Source organism: Carcharodon carcharias, chromosome 25 (genome assembly GCF_017639515.1).
Source record: "Carcharodon carcharias isolate sCarCar2 chromosome 25, sCarCar2.pri, whole genome shotgun sequence".
Taxonomy (NCBI): domain Eukaryota; kingdom Metazoa; phylum Chordata; class Chondrichthyes; order Lamniformes; family Lamnidae; genus Carcharodon; species Carcharodon carcharias.
This window is the reverse complement of record NC_054491.1, coordinates 15,573,846-15,589,875: the sequence shown is the minus strand read 5'-3', so window position 1 is coordinate 15,589,875 and position 16,030 is coordinate 15,573,846. Positions and strand designations below refer to the sequence as shown.

At 48.0% G+C, this 16,030-nt stretch overlaps 1 protein-coding gene across 1 annotated transcript; it reads right to left on the bottom strand.

The window, feature by feature from the left end:
• Positions 1–2,067: 2,067 nt before the first annotated feature.
• LOC121269564 lies at positions 2,068–15,637 on the bottom strand. Its single transcript, XM_041174263.1, has 4 exons — positions 15,531–15,637; positions 13,791–13,863; positions 12,280–12,433; positions 2,068–2,533 (listed from the first exon to the last, which is right to left on the bottom strand). The coding sequence occupies exons 2-4, from the start codon at positions 13,831–13,833 to the stop codon at positions 2,068–2,070; spliced, it is 663 nt and encodes a 220-aa protein (XP_041030197.1). The 5' UTR covers positions 13,834–13,863; positions 15,531–15,637.
• Between the last annotated feature and the right edge of the window lie 393 nt (positions 15,638–16,030).

The following is a 16,030-nucleotide window of genomic DNA, read 5'->3' as shown; positions in this document are numbered from 1 at the left end:
CATGGGATCCAGGGCAATTTGGGAAATTGGATCCAAAATTGGCTTAGTGGCAGGAGGCAGATGGTGATGGTTCATGTATGTTTTGAAAAACTTTAATAAACTTTATGTGATATTTATTAACATGTCCCATCTCGTGTGACATTGTTACAAGAGGGGGACGTATTAATAATTTTTTTATTTTTCTATTTTAAGTTTATAAAACTTTCAGTGCTCTCCCTGAGACAGCACTTAGTCTCAGGAAGCTGTGAGCTCTTTTGCGCGCATGTGGGCAGACCTTAATTGGCCCTCCCACTCAAAATGGCGGCAGGGCCCATTTCAGCAGTGGCGATCGGCTGCCCACCTGCCACCAAGCCGGTGGGGCTCGCCCACCCATGAAAGGCAAAATTCTGCCCACTATATAAATGCAAGTTGTTGTTATGTGGAACAAGAATGGTATCGGGTTTATCTCTGATGCTCTCCATGACAAGATAGCCTCCAAATCAGAAGGTCGTGTGCCAAGTCCTTTCAACTAGGCTGACTCTCTAGTGCAGTACTGAGGGAATGTTGACCTGTCTTTCGGATGAGAGATTAAACCAAGGCCTTGTCATCACTCTCAGGTGGACATAAAGGATCTCATGACACTGTTTTGAAGAAGAGTAGGGAAGTTATTCCTGTTGTCCTGACCAATACTTATCCCTTAATCAACAACATGAAAATGGATTATCTAGCCATTATCACATTGCTGTTGGTGGGAGTTTGCTGTGCACAAATTGCATTAAAACAGTGACTACACATCAAAGAAGCACTTCATTGGCTGTAAAGAGCTTTAGGATATCTGATATTTCCTTTTTTTATTATTCTATGCAAGACAATAAACACATGAGCTATTGAGTATATTCAAAATTCATTTGTAAACTTTGATGGCATCACAAAAATTCAGCATTCCCATTAATGTTAACATATAAATGCAGTTCCTGAAGTATAAGCACCTCAAATTGTCACATAGTTTCAGGAAGAATTAAGTTAGTGGTATTATTTAGGAATGTGTGAGTTAATTGGATTTGTTTGGCATATTTCCATGGGCAAAATTTTATAGATATTTTTCACACCTGATATGAACAGAGAGGATTACAACTAGAATATCTCATACACACTGTTCCAGTTGGTTGTTGGCGTGTTTCTATCACCTGATGAAATTGCCAGACAAATGTTTCTCATTCAGTGAATTATCTTTATCATTCAGGCTTGAAAGGACTCAACTGTAAGATGCCTGTCTGACTGTCTCTCTTTTTATATTATCTGCTCTGTAAGACTAGGCTATAAACACTAATATCTTAACTTATTTCCCTCTGTGCCTTTGCAGCTAGAGCATGCCATATTTTACGATCTCTCTACAAAAAAGTTCAAAGAGCCAGGATCTTTCCCCCACCCTCTCCATCATCTCCTCCTTCACGTTCATCTTTGTCTGCCTCTTGATGTATTGCCAAATATTTTCACTGCAACAATGCTGAAGTCTTCTCCAGTGACTCCCAAACATGATGCCATTTTCTGAACATAGTGAACTGCCTAATTTCTCTCTTAGACCAGTTCAAGAACCCTCTCTTTAGCCATTTAATTTCCAGAATGTGACATAATACCAGAACTTAAAAGTCCGGGCTGCTTGTAATTGATTCTCCAATTGTGGACAAGATCCAATGGCAGCCAAAAACCTGCTTTAATATTATTAGTTATTAAGAATGTGTCTACCAATGTGAATTTGTTCAAGATTCACATTGTTCTAACAATTTTATTGAGGAAATGGCATGGGATCATCCGATTGGCTGAGTGGATGGTCTTTGTTATGATCTCACAGACTTAACACACATCCAAGGGTTCCCAGGAAGTGGAACCATTCATTCATGGAAATGTATTGTTGGTTTAAAAAAATTAAAATAATCGTTTAACGCATCCCAATTTTTGGCACAGCAACTAGAACACGTTTATATTAATTACGAATACCAGGATAGAACGGGGACGGGTTACATTGTGATTGGTTTGAAGTTTAGTTTATTCCCTGTCCCTAATTAACCTTATTGTTGTCAGAACCCATCATGCAGTGGTTGATCCTGCACTCAGTTTCACTAATATGTTTAATCCCTCCTTCAGCATTTCAGCCACACTTGTAAAGTAATCCCTCACTCCTTGAACTTGTTTAATCATGTTTCTAGTGTAAGGATTGGTGTTGTTGCGGTTCTCTTCCAATAGGTGGGTGACACCGTGGTATACCTTATCCACACTTTTAGTTATTTGGGTCTGGTTTAGACCATAGTGTCGGAGGTCTTTGTGAAACTTCTCCAGTTTCTTGTGAACGTCTGCAATTGTTTTGTTGCCAATTGCTTCCTGTAGCTGTTCACCAGTGCGCATCAGCTTTTTGTGGATCAAAGCGGTCTCATTTATAACAAGGTGAGTGATGGAGGCCCCATTCCACGAAAGCCCTTTTCCAAATGAAGATACTCGGCTTACTGAACTTTCAATCAAGCCATTGAGAAGTTTTTCGATATTGGTTAGGTTTGCCCTTGTTGGAGAGAAAAGGATACACCAAAGTTTTCATGTTTTACATAATCTTACGTAAAAGCTACAACATAGAAATAGGTCAAAAAGACCAACATGTTAATGTTTATACTCCACATGAGGATCCTCCCTGCCCCATATCCCTCTATTCCATTCTCCCTCACATGTGAAGCAAACCTTTACTTAAATACAGTAATCTCACTGTTTATTCAATCTGTTTTTCAAACATTGCTCTATTTCTTCACCTTCCTTGGCGCAAGTACACAAGAGGATACACAAAGCTAAAAATAGTCCTGTATCCGATTTTGGACACGCGGTAGCAATTCCAGATCTGCACTGCACCCACCCTGCCCTCTGTTTGAAGTTGAGACAGGCAGCATGTAAACTTGGCACTGCCTCCTCATTGACCTGATTAGTCCAAGCTGAGCTCTTGCTGTGCTTCCCTGAGCACTCAGCAGATGGTGCAGCCAATCTGCTCCTCTTAAAGGCAGTCTGACCTCTTTGAAAGAGGAGCTGTGAGCTGCTGTTAGCTGCCTGTACCAACACTGGCTGCAAGTAGGAGCTGCACACATGGAGCACCAGAGAAGAGAGAGGGCTCCTAGGGTCACAATGCGATGCTGAAGGTCTTAGTGGAAGAAGTTGAAGGGAGAAGAGATGATGTTTCTGTAAAGGAGCAGGCGGGCCTTAAGGCAAATCCTCAGATGGGAATGGGAGTAGGAGGTAAATACCCAGAGCTTTGCTGCAAGAGCCTATCAGCAGTGTCGCAAGAGGTTCCCTAAACTCACATGGATGGTTAAAGTCAGTGAATGCACCTTCAAAGGACATCACCTACCCATTACATCACCAACCTCCTACACTGTCCAATGTTTCACAGCCCCATCACTCACCCATCAGCAGCCCCTAGCATTCAGGACTCAGACCTAACATACAGACATTCCACCTCACCCTCACACACATTCCAATGATGCCAGCCTCACACCCAGCACCCACTGCTTTGACATGCCTGCAGCTATTCAGCTGTGGCAGTATATTACCCAAGCACAGTGTAACAGAATCACTGACATTCTTCCTGCTCCCTTGCAGGGCAAGGTGCCCATAACCACAAGGGGCAGAGCTGAACTGGTGGGAAACAAGGTTGCCTGCATCTCCTGAGCCCTATGGAGATGAGGGTGCTCCACATCATGGGACTAGCTGCAGAGCCCATGGTATCCAGTTTCACTGAGAACATTGGAGATGATGCTATCTTCTTGCTTTATGCCCTTTCTCAACATCTAGCTAACCCTCGTCCTGCTTTCTGGCATAATGAGCAAGCTTCAGATGATGTGACCATAGGTCTCTTTGCTTTCTAACCCACCCTCTTCCCTCACCCAACCACCCCCTTCTGAGTTTCGTGCTTTCAGCCATTGCAGCCAAAGGAAAATGAGAGTGAGCAACAGCACACTACTGATGAAGGGCCCTGCCTGGCATTCTCAACTACAAGAACAGACACCCGCACTATGTGAACCTTAGAGGCATGCAGTGAGAAAACGGGCACAAAAGGGCTGAGAACATTGTGGGCGAAAGCGTAGTTCAGGGTCCAGCTCACCAGAGGCAGAGATCACACCTCAGTCCTCCTACAGGGGGACTAAGATGATGACTTTGATGGTGGCATACAAAAGAACACTGATGAGGATACACAATGAGACGCAGCATTGGTAGGTTTGGATCACTGTGAAGGAGCTTGGAGGATTCTGGCTCAAACTTGGCGGAGGATATCAGGTAGACCTTCCTGTATCCACAGCCTCTGCTCCATCTCCCTGTTTCAGACCCAGGAGTCTCACAACCGCAGTCCCCATACTTTCTGGAGACTTTGGTGGCCAGTTCACTCAAACCTCTGCCCTGCCTGTGAAGATACAGAAACCTTCCTCACCACAACCAGAAACTCACCCCAATCTGGAAAAAAAACACTCCACAGTGCTTGCACACATGTTGTAATCACTTACAAAACAAAAAAAGAATTACCGGGAAAAACTCAGCAGGTCTGGCATCATCGGCGGAGAAGAAAAGAGTTGACGTTTCGAGTCCTCATGACCCTTCGACAGAACTTGAGTTCGAGTCCAAGAAAGAGTTGAAATATAAGCTGGTTTAAGGTGTGTGGGGGGGGGGCCGGGTACAGAGAGAGAGAGAGAGAGAGAAGTGGAGGGGGTTGGTGGGTTGTAGGGACAAACAAGCAGTGATAGAAGCAGATCATCAAAAGATGTCACCAACAATAGAACAAAAGAACACATAGGTGTTAAAGTTGGTGATATTATCTAAACGAATGTGCTAATTAAGAATGGATAGTAGGACACTCAAGGTATAGCTCTAGTGGGGGTGGGGAGAGCATAAAAGATTTAAAATATTTAAAAATAATGGAAATAGGTGGGAAAAGAAAAATCTATATAATTTATTGGAAAAAAACAAAAGGAAGGGGGAAACAGAAAGGGGGTGGGGATGGGGGAGGGAGCTCAAGACCTAAAGTTGTTGAATTCATGCTTCATGCTCTCGTCGGGACTTGGAAAAATTTATTAATTTTGCTTCCAATCTCCACCCCTCCATCATTTTCACATGGTCCATCTCTGACACTTCCCTTCCCTTCCTTGACCTCGCTGTCTCAATCTCTGGTGATAGACTGTCCACCAATATCCATTACAAACCCACCGACTCCCACAGCTACCTCGACTACAGCTCCTCACACCCCGCTACCTGTAAGGACTCCATCCCATTCTCTCAGTTCCTTCGCCGCCGTCGCATCTGTTCCGATGATGCTACCTTCAAAAACAGTTCCTCTGACATGTCCTCCTTCTTCCTTAACCGAGGTTTTCCACCCATGATCATTGACAGGGCCCTCAACCGTGTGCGGCCCATCTCCCGCGCATCCGCCCTCACGCCTTCTCCTCCCTCCCAGAAACATGATAGGGTCCCCCTTGTCCTCACTTATCACCCCACCAGCCTCCGCATTCAAAGGATCATCCTCCACAATTTCCGCCAACTCCAGCATGATGCCACCACCAAACACATCTTCCCTTCACCCCCCCCCTATCGGCATTCCGTAGGGATCGCTCCCTCCGGGACACCCTGGTCCACTCCTCCATCACCCCCTACTCCTCAACCCCCTCCTATGGCACCACCCCATGCCCACGCAAAAGATACAACACCTGCCCCTTCACTTCCTCTCTCCTCACCGTCCAAGGGCCCAAACACTCCTTTCAAGTGAAGCAGCATTTCACTTGCATTTCCCCCAACTTTGTCTACTGCATTCGTTGCTCCCAATGTGGTCTCCTCTACATTGGAGAGACCAACTGGGCGACCGCTTTGCAGAACACCTGCGGTCTGTCCGCAAGAATGACCAAAACCTCCCTGTCGCTTGCCATTTCAACACTCCACCCTGCTCTCTTGCCCACATGTCTGTCCTTGGCTTGCTGCATTGTTCCAGTGAAGCCCAACGCAAACTGGAGGAACAATACCTCATCTTCCGACTAGGCACTTTACAGCCTTCCGGACTGAATATTGAATTCAACAACTTTAGGTCTTGAGCTCCCTCCCCCATCCCCACCCCCTTTCTGTTTCCCCCTTCCTTTTGTTTTTTTCCAATAAATTATATAGATTTTTCTTTTCCCACCTATTTCCATTATTTTTAAATATTTTTAAATCTTTTATGCTCTCCCCACCCCCACTAGAGCTATACCTTGAGTGCCCTACTATCCAATCTTAATTAGCACATTCGTTTAGATAATATCACCAACTTTAACACCTGTGTTCTTTTGTTCTATTGTTGGTGACATCTTTTGATGATCTGCTTCTATCACTGCTTGTTTGTCCCTACAACCACACCAACCCCCTCCACTTCTCTCTCTCTCTCTCTCCGCCACCACCCCCCCACCGTCCCACACCTTAAACCAGCTTATATTTCAACTCTTTCTTGGACTCAAACTCAAGTTCTGTCGAAGGGTCATGAGGACTCAAAATGTCAACTCTTTTCTTCTCCGCCGATGCTGCCAGATCTACTGAGTTTTTCCAGGTAATTCTGTTTTTGTTTTGGATTTCCAGCATCCGCAGTTTTTTTTGTTTTTATCTATGTTGTGATGATTTAACTTGCTCGAAATCAGCTTAATTGCAAGCTGGATGATTGGCCTTTTAGATAACGCCAGTGGTGGGGACTTCCTCTTACAGTTGAACACGTTGCTTGGTGAGTGAGTAGAGAATGTATTTCTGTGGATCTGTGCACCCCAAGTTTGGAATAGATGCATCAGTTCAGCGGGAATGACCGGTTGACCTCATAGCCCGACCAGTTGGAAAGGTTCCAAGGACATGGAGCCAAATTTCTCAGCTAATGGTTGCAACCGTCAAAATAGCAGAAAATGCGGAATAATAATAACCTATTGATATCTACGTTTGAGAGAAACTGGTAGGATATTATTGTTCTTGAGAAGGCAGTGAAATAAGCAACAAAGATAATTCTGATTGTTAGAGGGTTGCTATAAGCAAAGTTAAGCTGCACTTCTATCCTTGACTTTAAGGTAACTACTTTAAAGTTAACATGATTAGGATCCAGCACTTCACTTGCACTTCCCTCAATTTGTTCTACTGCGTTCACTGCTCCCAATGTGGTTTCCTCTACATTGGAGAGACCAAACAGACTGGGTGACCGCTTTGCAGAACACCTTCGGTCTGTCCACAAGCATGACCCAGACCTCCCTGTCGCTTGCCATTTCAACACACCACCCTGCTCTCATGCCCACATGTCTGTCCTTGGCCTGCTGCAATGTTCCAGTGAAGCTCAACGCAAACTGGAGGAACAGCACCAGCTATTTTTGTTTTGGTTTCAGATTTCCAGCATCCGCAGTATTTTGCTTTTATGATTAGGATGGGAATTGCCAAATTTGTATCGGGCAAATTTGTTCATTATGGTGAAGGAAATCAAATTCTAAGGGATAGAATATCAAAATTAGAAAGAAGAGGGAACTCAGGGAGAGCAGTTTAATTTGGAAAGTGATTATGCTATTACTGAAAGCTATTGAAAAGTGAAAGGAGTTTTCTATCTGAGAGCAAGCTGAAAGATAGAATGAGGTCAGGGATGGAACAGGAGTGGACACATTGGTGTTAATGGGGTTTTCCTGTTGCTAAATACTTTAAGAGGAATAGTGTGATGGAGCACATTGTGACCAGGCTTTAGGGATGATTCTTGATCGGGTTTCCTAGCAACGTCAGGGACCCTAGTCAGGAAACAGTGCAGCCCCATGCAGATAAAAGAATGGAAAATCAGGGACTGCATGGAACATAGGAACAGAAGTATTCAGGCCACTGAGCCTGCTCTGCCAGAGCATGGCTGATCATCTACCTTAACGCCACTTTCCACTATCCCCATATCCCCTAATGTCATTTGAGGAGGGTGGGGAGAGAGGAAGGGGGAAAGGAGGGTGAGCGGAGGGGAAAAAGGGGAGAGAGAGGGAGGGGGAGAGAGAGGGGGGAGAGAGAGGGGGGAGAGAGAGGAAGGGGGAGAGGAGGAGGGGAGAGAGGAGGAGGGGGAGGGAGAGGAGGGAGAAGGGGGGAGAGGGGGGGGGAAAGAGAGAAAAGGGGGAGAGAAGTGGGGGAGAGAAGGGAGGGGAGAGAAGGGACGGAGGGAGAGGGAGAGAAGGGAAGGAGAGGGATAGAAGCGAGGGAGGGGGGGAGAGAAGGGGGGAGGGGGAGAGAAGAGGTGGGGGATGGAAGAGGGGAGGGATGGGGAGGGAGAGAGAAGGGGGAGGATGGAGGGAGAGGGAAAAATGAGGGGAAAGTTAGGGGGAGAGAAGGAAGGGAGAGGGGGAGAGAAGGGAGGGAGGGGGAGAGAAGAAGGGAGGGAAGGATGTGGAGAGAATGGTGGGGGGAGGGGGAGGGAAGGGTGGGAGGGATGGGAAGGAGGGGTAAGAATGGGTGGAAGGTGAGAGGGGGTGGGAGGGAAAGGGAGGGAGGGAGGGGGGAAGAAGGAGGGTGAAGGTGGAAAGAGGGAGACGGAAAGGGTGGAAAGAGGGAGGGGGAAGGGGGAAAGGGGGAGGAGGAAGGGAATGAAGAGGGAGGGGGAAGGGGTGAAGATGGAGGGGGAATGGGGTGAAGAGGGAGGGAGTGGAAGGGAGGGAGGGGAAGGGGTGAAGAGGTTGGGGGAAGAGGGAGGGGGAAGAGGGAGTGTGAGGGAGGGGGAGAGAAGGGGAAGAAGGGGGAGAGAAGGGGGAGAGAAGGGTGAGGGATGCAGGGGGAGAGAAAGGGAGGAGAGAAGAGGGAGGGTGAGGGAGGAGGGAGGGGGGGTTGGGGAGGGGGAGGAGGGAGGGGAGAGGGGTTGGGGGAGGGAGGGGGAACAGGGAGGGAGGGAGGGGGAAGAAGGAGGGAGGGAGGGAGGGGGAAGAGGGAGGGATGGAGGGAGAAAGGGAGGAAGTGGGAAAGAGGGAGGGAGGGGGAAGGGGGGAGGAGGGAGGGGAAGAGGGAGGGAGGGGAAGAGGGACTGAGTGAGGGGGAGGGGAGAGGGAGAGAATGGGGAGGGATGGGGTAAGCAGTGGGGAAGGAGGGGGAGGAGAAGGAAGGGGGATTGGGGGAAGGGGGAGGGGGAGAAAATGGTGAGGGGGAGAGAAGGGGATGGGAGGGGCAGAGAAGAGGGAGGGGGAGAGAAGGGGAAGGGAGGGGGAGGGGGAGAGAAGATGGGAGGGAGAGCAGGAGAGAAGGGGGGAGGGAGAGCGGGAGAGAAGGGGGGAGGTGGAGAGAAGGGGGAGGGGTAGATGAGTGGGGGAGGGGGAGATGAGTGGGGGAGGGTGAGAGGAGTGGGGGAGGGTGAGAGGAATGGGGGAGGAGATGAGAGATGGGGAGGTGGGGAAAGAAGGGGGAGGGGGGAGAGAAGGGGGCAAGGGGAGAGAGAAGGCAGGAGGGGAGAGAAGGGGGGAGGTGGAGAGAAGGGGGAGGGGGAGAGAAGGGGGGAGGGGGAGAGAAGGAGGGAGGGGGAGAGAAGGAGGGAGGGGGAGAGAAGTGGGAAGGGAGGGAGAGAAGGAGGAGGGGGGAAGGAAGGGAGGGAGGGGAAGAGAAGTGAATTGGGGAGGGCGGAAGAGAAGGAGGGGAGGGAGAGAAGGGGGGGAGGGAGAGAGGAAGTGGGGGAGGGAGAGAGTAGTGGGGGAGGGAGAGAGGAGTTGGGGGGGGAGAGATAGGGAGGTGGGGAGAGAAGGGGGCAAGGGGGGAGAGACGGGGGAGGGGGAGAGAAGGGGGAGGGGAGAGAAGGGGCAGGGGGAGAGAAGGGGCAGGGGGAGAGAAGTGGGAGGAAGAGAAGGACGGGGGAAGAGGGGGGAGGAGGGGGAGGGGGGTGAAGGGGTTGGAGGGAGGGAGGGTGAAGTGCGAGGGAAAGAAGGGGGAAAGAGAGGAAGGGAGGGGGGAAAGAGAGGGAGGAAGGGGGGAAAGAGAGGGAGGGAGGGGGGAAAGGGAGGGAGGGAGGGGGGAAAGAGAGGGAGGGACGGGGAAGAGTGAGTGAGGGAGGGGGAAGAGTGAGGGAGGGAGGGGAAAGAGTGAGGGAGGGGAAAGAGAGACGGAGGGGAAGAGAGGGAGGGAGGGGGAGAGAGGGAGGGGGGAGGAGAAGGGAGAGGGAGGGCAAGGAGGAGGGAGGGGAGGAGCAGGGAAGGGGAAGGGGAGGGACAGGGAGGAAGGGGGAAGAAGGGGAAGGGAGAGAGGGAGGGGAGGATGGAGGGAGAGGGAAAAATGAGGGGGAAGGTAGGGGAAGAGTAGGGAGGGAGGTGGTGGAGAGTAGGGAGGGCGAGAGGAGGAGAGAAGGAAGGGAGAGGGGGGAGAGAAGGGAGAGAGGGTGAGAGAAGGAGAGAGGGATGGGGAGAGAAGGGTGATGGGAGGGGGAGAGAAGGGTGGGAGGGATGGGAAGGAGGGGGAAGAATGGGTGGAAGGTGAGAGGTGGGAAGGTGGGGAAAGAAGGGGGAGGGGGAGAGAAGGGGGCAAGGGGGAGAGTAGGGGGGAGGGGGAGAGAAATGGGAAGGGAGGGAGAGAAGGAGGAGGGGGGAAGGAAGGGAGGGAGGGGAAGACAAGTGAAGTGGGGAGGGCAGAGGAGAAGGAGGGGAGGGAGAGAAGGGGGGAGGGAGAGAAGGGGGGAGGGAGAGAAGGGGGGAGGGAGAGAAGGGGGGAGGGAGAGGGGGGAAGGGAGAGAAGGGAGAGGGTGAGAAGGGGGGAGGGAGAGAAGGGGGAGGGGGAGAGGGGGAGGGAGAGAAGGGGAGGGAGAGAAGGGGGGAGGGAGAGAAGGGGGGAGGGAGAGAGGAAGTGGGGGAGGGAGAGAGTAGTGGGGGAGGGAGAGAGGAGTGGGGGAGGGGGGAGAGATGGGGAGGTGGGGAGAGAAGGGGGCAAGGGGGAGAGAAGGGGGAGGGGCAGGGGGAGAGAAGGGGCAGGGGGAGAGAAGTGGGAAGAGAAGGAGGGGGGAAGAGGGGGGAGGAGGGGGAGGGGGGTGAAGGTGGTGGAGGGAGGGAGGGTGAAGTGCGAGGGAAGGAGTGGGGAAAGAGAGGAAGGAAGGGGGCAAAGAGAGGGAGGGAGGGGGCAAAGAGAGGGAGGGAGGGGGCAAAGAGAGGGAGGGAGGGGGCAAAGAGAGGGAGGGAGGGGGCAAAGAGAGGGAGGGAGGGGGGGAAGAGAGGGAGGGAAGGGGGGAAGAGAGGGACGGAGGGGAGGAAGAGAGGGAGGGAGGGGGGAAGAGAGGGAGGGAGGGGGGAAGAGAGGGAGGGAGGGGGGAAGGGAGGGGGAAACGGGGGGAAGGGGAGGAGAAGGGAGGGGTGGAGAAGGGAGCGGTGGAGAAGGGAGGGGGAAGAAGGGGGAGGGGGAGAGGGGGAGGGGAGAGGGGGAGGGGGAGAGGGGAGAGGGGGAGGAGGAGGGAGGGGAGGGGGAGGAGGAGGGAGGGGAGAGGGGGAGGAGGAGGGAGGGGAGAGGGGGAGGAGGAGGGAGGAGACGTTGGGGAGGAGGAGGGAGGAGACGGGTTGGAGGGAGGGGTAGAGGGAGGGGGGAAAGTCAGGGGGGAAAGTGAGAGGGGAGAGAGGGGAAAGGGAGGGGGGAGAGAGGGGAGGAGAGTAGCAGCATCCTCTCTACATTTACCCTATCAGGCCCTGTAAGAATTTTGTAGGTTTCAATTAGATCACTTCTCATTATTCGGATCTCTAAAGAATATAAGCCCGGTTTCCTCAATCTCTTTATAAAACAATCCTGCCATCCCAGGGATTATCCTGGTGAACCTCTTTTGCACTCCCTTCATTACAAGCCCCTTCATCCTTTCTTAGATAAAGAGACCAAATCAGTATTCAGGGTGCTGTCTCACCAAGCTCTATACAATTGCAGCAAGACACCTTTACCCCTGTACTCAAATCCACTTGTGATGAAAGCCAATGTACCATTTGCTTTCCTAATGTACCCGCATGATCTCCTACCTAGCAAACCCCGTGATTGGGTAATCAGCTCTCTTGTGTACATCCCCCAGTTGACTTAAATTACTATTACAACAAGAAGGGCAACTTGTATCAACTCACTGGCATTAAATCAGTAAAACATCACAAGCTGCTTTACTGGAACATAATCAAACAAAATTTGATGCTAAGCCACAGAAAAAGATGTTAGGACTTACAACCAAAAGCTTGGTCAAAGACATAGGTTTTAAGGAACATTTTAAAGGTAAAGGGAGAGGTAGAACTGCTACCTGAAGATGTTTCCTTTGATAGTTTTAATAATTGATAGCTGACTACTTACCTAATTGATCTGCCAATCTCAGTGTCTGCCAAGGCGCCCAAACCAATATTAGCTAAGTCATTCCCTATGTTAGATATGTCCCAATAAAGTTGCTGCCAATGTACGGGATTGTTCGATTCAGATTCATTCTTGGGGATGACAGCACCCTCGGTGCCTGAGCAAGTAAAGAAGGGGAAAAAAGGATGTTTAGTAGTGCTTTTTATGAATAATTACTGTAAATATTAAGTGAGTAGCATGCCATTACTAAAATGTGTATTTTCCTCTGTCTCCTCTCCTGAAGACCTGATCTTCCCCGCAGAACACGTTAATGGGTGCCTACAGCCGGGGCAAAGTTCTGGTGTCAGCTGTGATTTAGTGGGCAGCACTCTCACCAAAGATCACAGGTTCAAAACACACTCCAGGATTTGACCTTAAAATCAAGGTTGACATTCCAGTCCAATACTGAGGGAATGCAGACTTGTCAGAGGTGCTGCTTTTCAAATCAGATTTTAAACGGAAGCCCCACGTGCACTCCCAGGTAGATGTAAAAGTTCCCTGGGGCACCATTTTGAAGAGCAGTAAATGGGAGTTCTCCCCTGTGGCCTGGCCAATACTTACCCTCATTCAGCATCACAAAAACAGATTATCTTGTCCCTATCACATTGCTGTTTGTTGGACTTTGCTGAGTGCAAATTGGCTGTATTTCCCAATTAGTGACTACACATCAGAAAAATTTTTTCATTGGGTGTAAAGAACTTTGGAGCATCTGGTCAGCATAAAAATTACTGTTAAATACAAGCCTTTTGCCTTCTTTTTTGCCTGATGTCCATGAACACACCTTCTAGCCGAAGGTGATGGATAGCGATGAGGAAAGAAACTCTTGCTCCCTCTAGCTGAGGATCACTAGCGTGGCAATAGATCAACTGGCCAATCGCCTCCAGTCTAACTGGGTCACATGTTAGGTGCCATCATTGTTCCAAGACAATTTTAAGCTGGCTGTACAAGAGATGCCTGAGAAGGGGCTTTTGTTGAACTTCTGTTCCTCTTACAGACTTCCATTGAACTCACCTCATTTAACAATGCAACTGAAGTCATAACCTCAATGGATAACTGAAAGGAAATGTGCTCCATTCTCTTGGACAAATGGCCTTCATCATGGTGAACCCTATGAGGTATAGATTGGGGGGAACTTTACTTTGCATCTGAATCATTCTGTGCTGAGTTTGCTGAATGCTGACATACAGTGAAAAACGTGGAGAAAGGTTTGATTCCAGCACTAAAATCATCCCTCATGTTTGGAAGAACTAAGCTTGCATTCTGCCACTCATGGGGTGTAGAACATAGGTGTTGTTCTAAACTCCACTGCGCACATTCATATTTCTAGTGTCAAAAACTCCCTGCGCTACACAGACAATGGAATCTACAAACTGGAAGTTTGTCAATCTAATGTATCGATGTGATATTCACTTTTCTACATTAGTGTTTTGCTTTAATTGTGTTTCATGTTAGTTTGAAGAGTTGTTGTTTTTTACCTTTAACCACAAGGAGCATCAATGTAACCGTAAGTATCTTCATGATGGTATCAGGCCCTCAAACCTCTAATAGCTGGAGAATTGAATGGATATACTCATTATGTTTAGAATGATTTATGCAATAGAGGGTTCATTATTAACAATATAATTCATGAACAAAGGTAAACATAGAATTAAATTATTAATGAAATTTATTGTTAGGTCCCTTCAAGTTACTGACATAATTCATTGGAGGCTGTTTAGAAGTTCCCAGGCCCTGGGCAGTTGACATACCCTTCTGCCATCTTATCCCGATAATAAACCTTTACAGTTCCATTTTCACAATATAACAGTGCAGAAGGAGGCCATTAGGCCCATCGAGTCTGCCCTGGCTCTCTGAAAGAGCATTCCACCTAGTCCCATTCCCCTGACTCCCCTGCCTTATCCCCGTAGCTTTGCACATTCTCTCTTTTCAGGTAGCAATCCAATTCCTTTTTGAATACCTCAATCAAACCTGCTTCCACCACCCTTTCGGGAAGCTTGTACCAGGCTCCAACCATCCTCTGGGTGAAAAACTTTTCCTTCACAACACATTTACTCCTTTTGCCAATTATTTTGAATCTGTGTCCTCTAGTTCTTGATGTCCTTGAGTGGGAACAGTTTCTCACTATTTACCCTGTCCATACCCCTCAGGATCTTGAATACCTCTATCAAGTCTCCTCTCAGCCTTCTTTTCTCTAAGGAAAACAGTCCCATTTAATTTTTCAGATATTTCTTTCTCAATTCCTCTTTCCCTAAAACTTCACTTCTTCCTACAATAAAAAACAAAATACTGCGATGCTACATGTCTGAAACAAAACAGAAAATGCCGGAAAAATTCAGCAGCTCTGGCAGCATCTGGGGAGAAAGAAACATAATTAACATTTCAAGTCCAATATGAATCTTATTCAGAACTTTGGAAGTCTTAGCTTAAACAGTTCAAACCATCTCAAATTACCAGGACGTCATTCACGTTATTTATTGGATACTCACTGCACAGTAGAATGCTCTGAACAATAGCCATTTTTAATTAAACTGTTGTACAAGCCATAGATAATGTCACAAGAATTATGTAAAAAGAATTCATGCAGCAGGCTTTAAAATATAAGCTGCAATGAACGTATTCATTTTCCAAGATTACTAATATTAAATATTGAAAAAACTTAATTTTTTAAATTGATGTTTACAGGTTGCTTCCTTTCAAGTCTAATAGCAATACATTTATATTTATGCTTGGTGGTAGGTAACTCTAACAAAAAAAAACTCATACAAACAGATCTATATATTGCTCCAGTATCTGGTTATGAACGTGCTCAGCCTTAGCCCTGTGTGATTTAGTAGATTGGCACTGTGTCCTTTTGCCTGCAATTCAGCACAGAATGATGAGTCAAGAATTGTGTGAAAACCAGTACTGGTTGGCACATATATAGCTTGGAACCACTTGGCACTAACTAGATTATTTCAATCAGAAAGGCTGCAATAATGAAGGGTGCAGAAAATTGAAATATTAACAATGAAGTAGGACAGGGTTGTTCCCCTGAGTGGGATGATGAACCGTGAAATTTGGGCATAGATAGCTTAGCTTCATGTTCCAACTGTTTCAGGCAATGCATAACCTGAGTTCATTTTCTTAAATTGTTAGTAAAATTATTCAAAACACAACAGTTACAGGTATTAAAGTGCATTTATAGCACTGGTACCAGCCTGGGACTGATAGCTTACCAGTTCTGACTGCCAATCATGTCCAGATAGAGAAGGGCTGTTCTTGTTTAGAGGTAGGTGCAAAACTCCCGTTTGTTAGTTACTCACAGTTTAACTGCAATCTCTAAATGTTCAATTAACAATGAGTCAATTCAAAGTACTCAGATGCCCTGAAGCCCCTGGAGATGTTTACCATTAAGGTCGACACCACATGAGAATCACAGTCCAAAGGGACTTGGAGCTTCAATGAAGAGTCGTATGGACTCGAAACGTTAACTGTGTTCCTCTCCACAGTTGCTGTCAGACCTGCTGAGTTTTTCCAGCTATTTTTGTTTTTGTTTCAGATTTCCAGCATCCGCAGTATTTTGCTTTTATCTTAGGACTTGAAACTCATTTGGCACAAGAATGCTTCCTCCGGGAGACTCTCACACCGCTTCCCTCTGTAGTTGAATCGATCTTGATATTATAATGTCAGCGTTGCTGTGAAGCAGGAGCTGCTTTGCAGTAACATTGCCCTACGG

Excerpts from the sequence above, each read along its gene's own strand:
- LOC121269564 (XM_041174263.1), bottom strand. The coding sequence starts at position 13,833 with ATGAAGATACTTACGGTTACATTGATGCTCCTTGTGGTTAAAG. Across the intron at positions 12,434-13,790 it reads GATGCTCCTTGTGGTTAAAG|GCACCGAGGGTGCTGTCATC; the intron begins GTAAAAAACAAC and ends TTACTTGCTCAG. Across the intron at positions 2,534-12,279 it reads GAGATTGGCAGATCAATTAG|GGCAAACCTAACCAATATCG; the intron begins GTAAGTAGTCAG and ends CTCTCCAACAAG.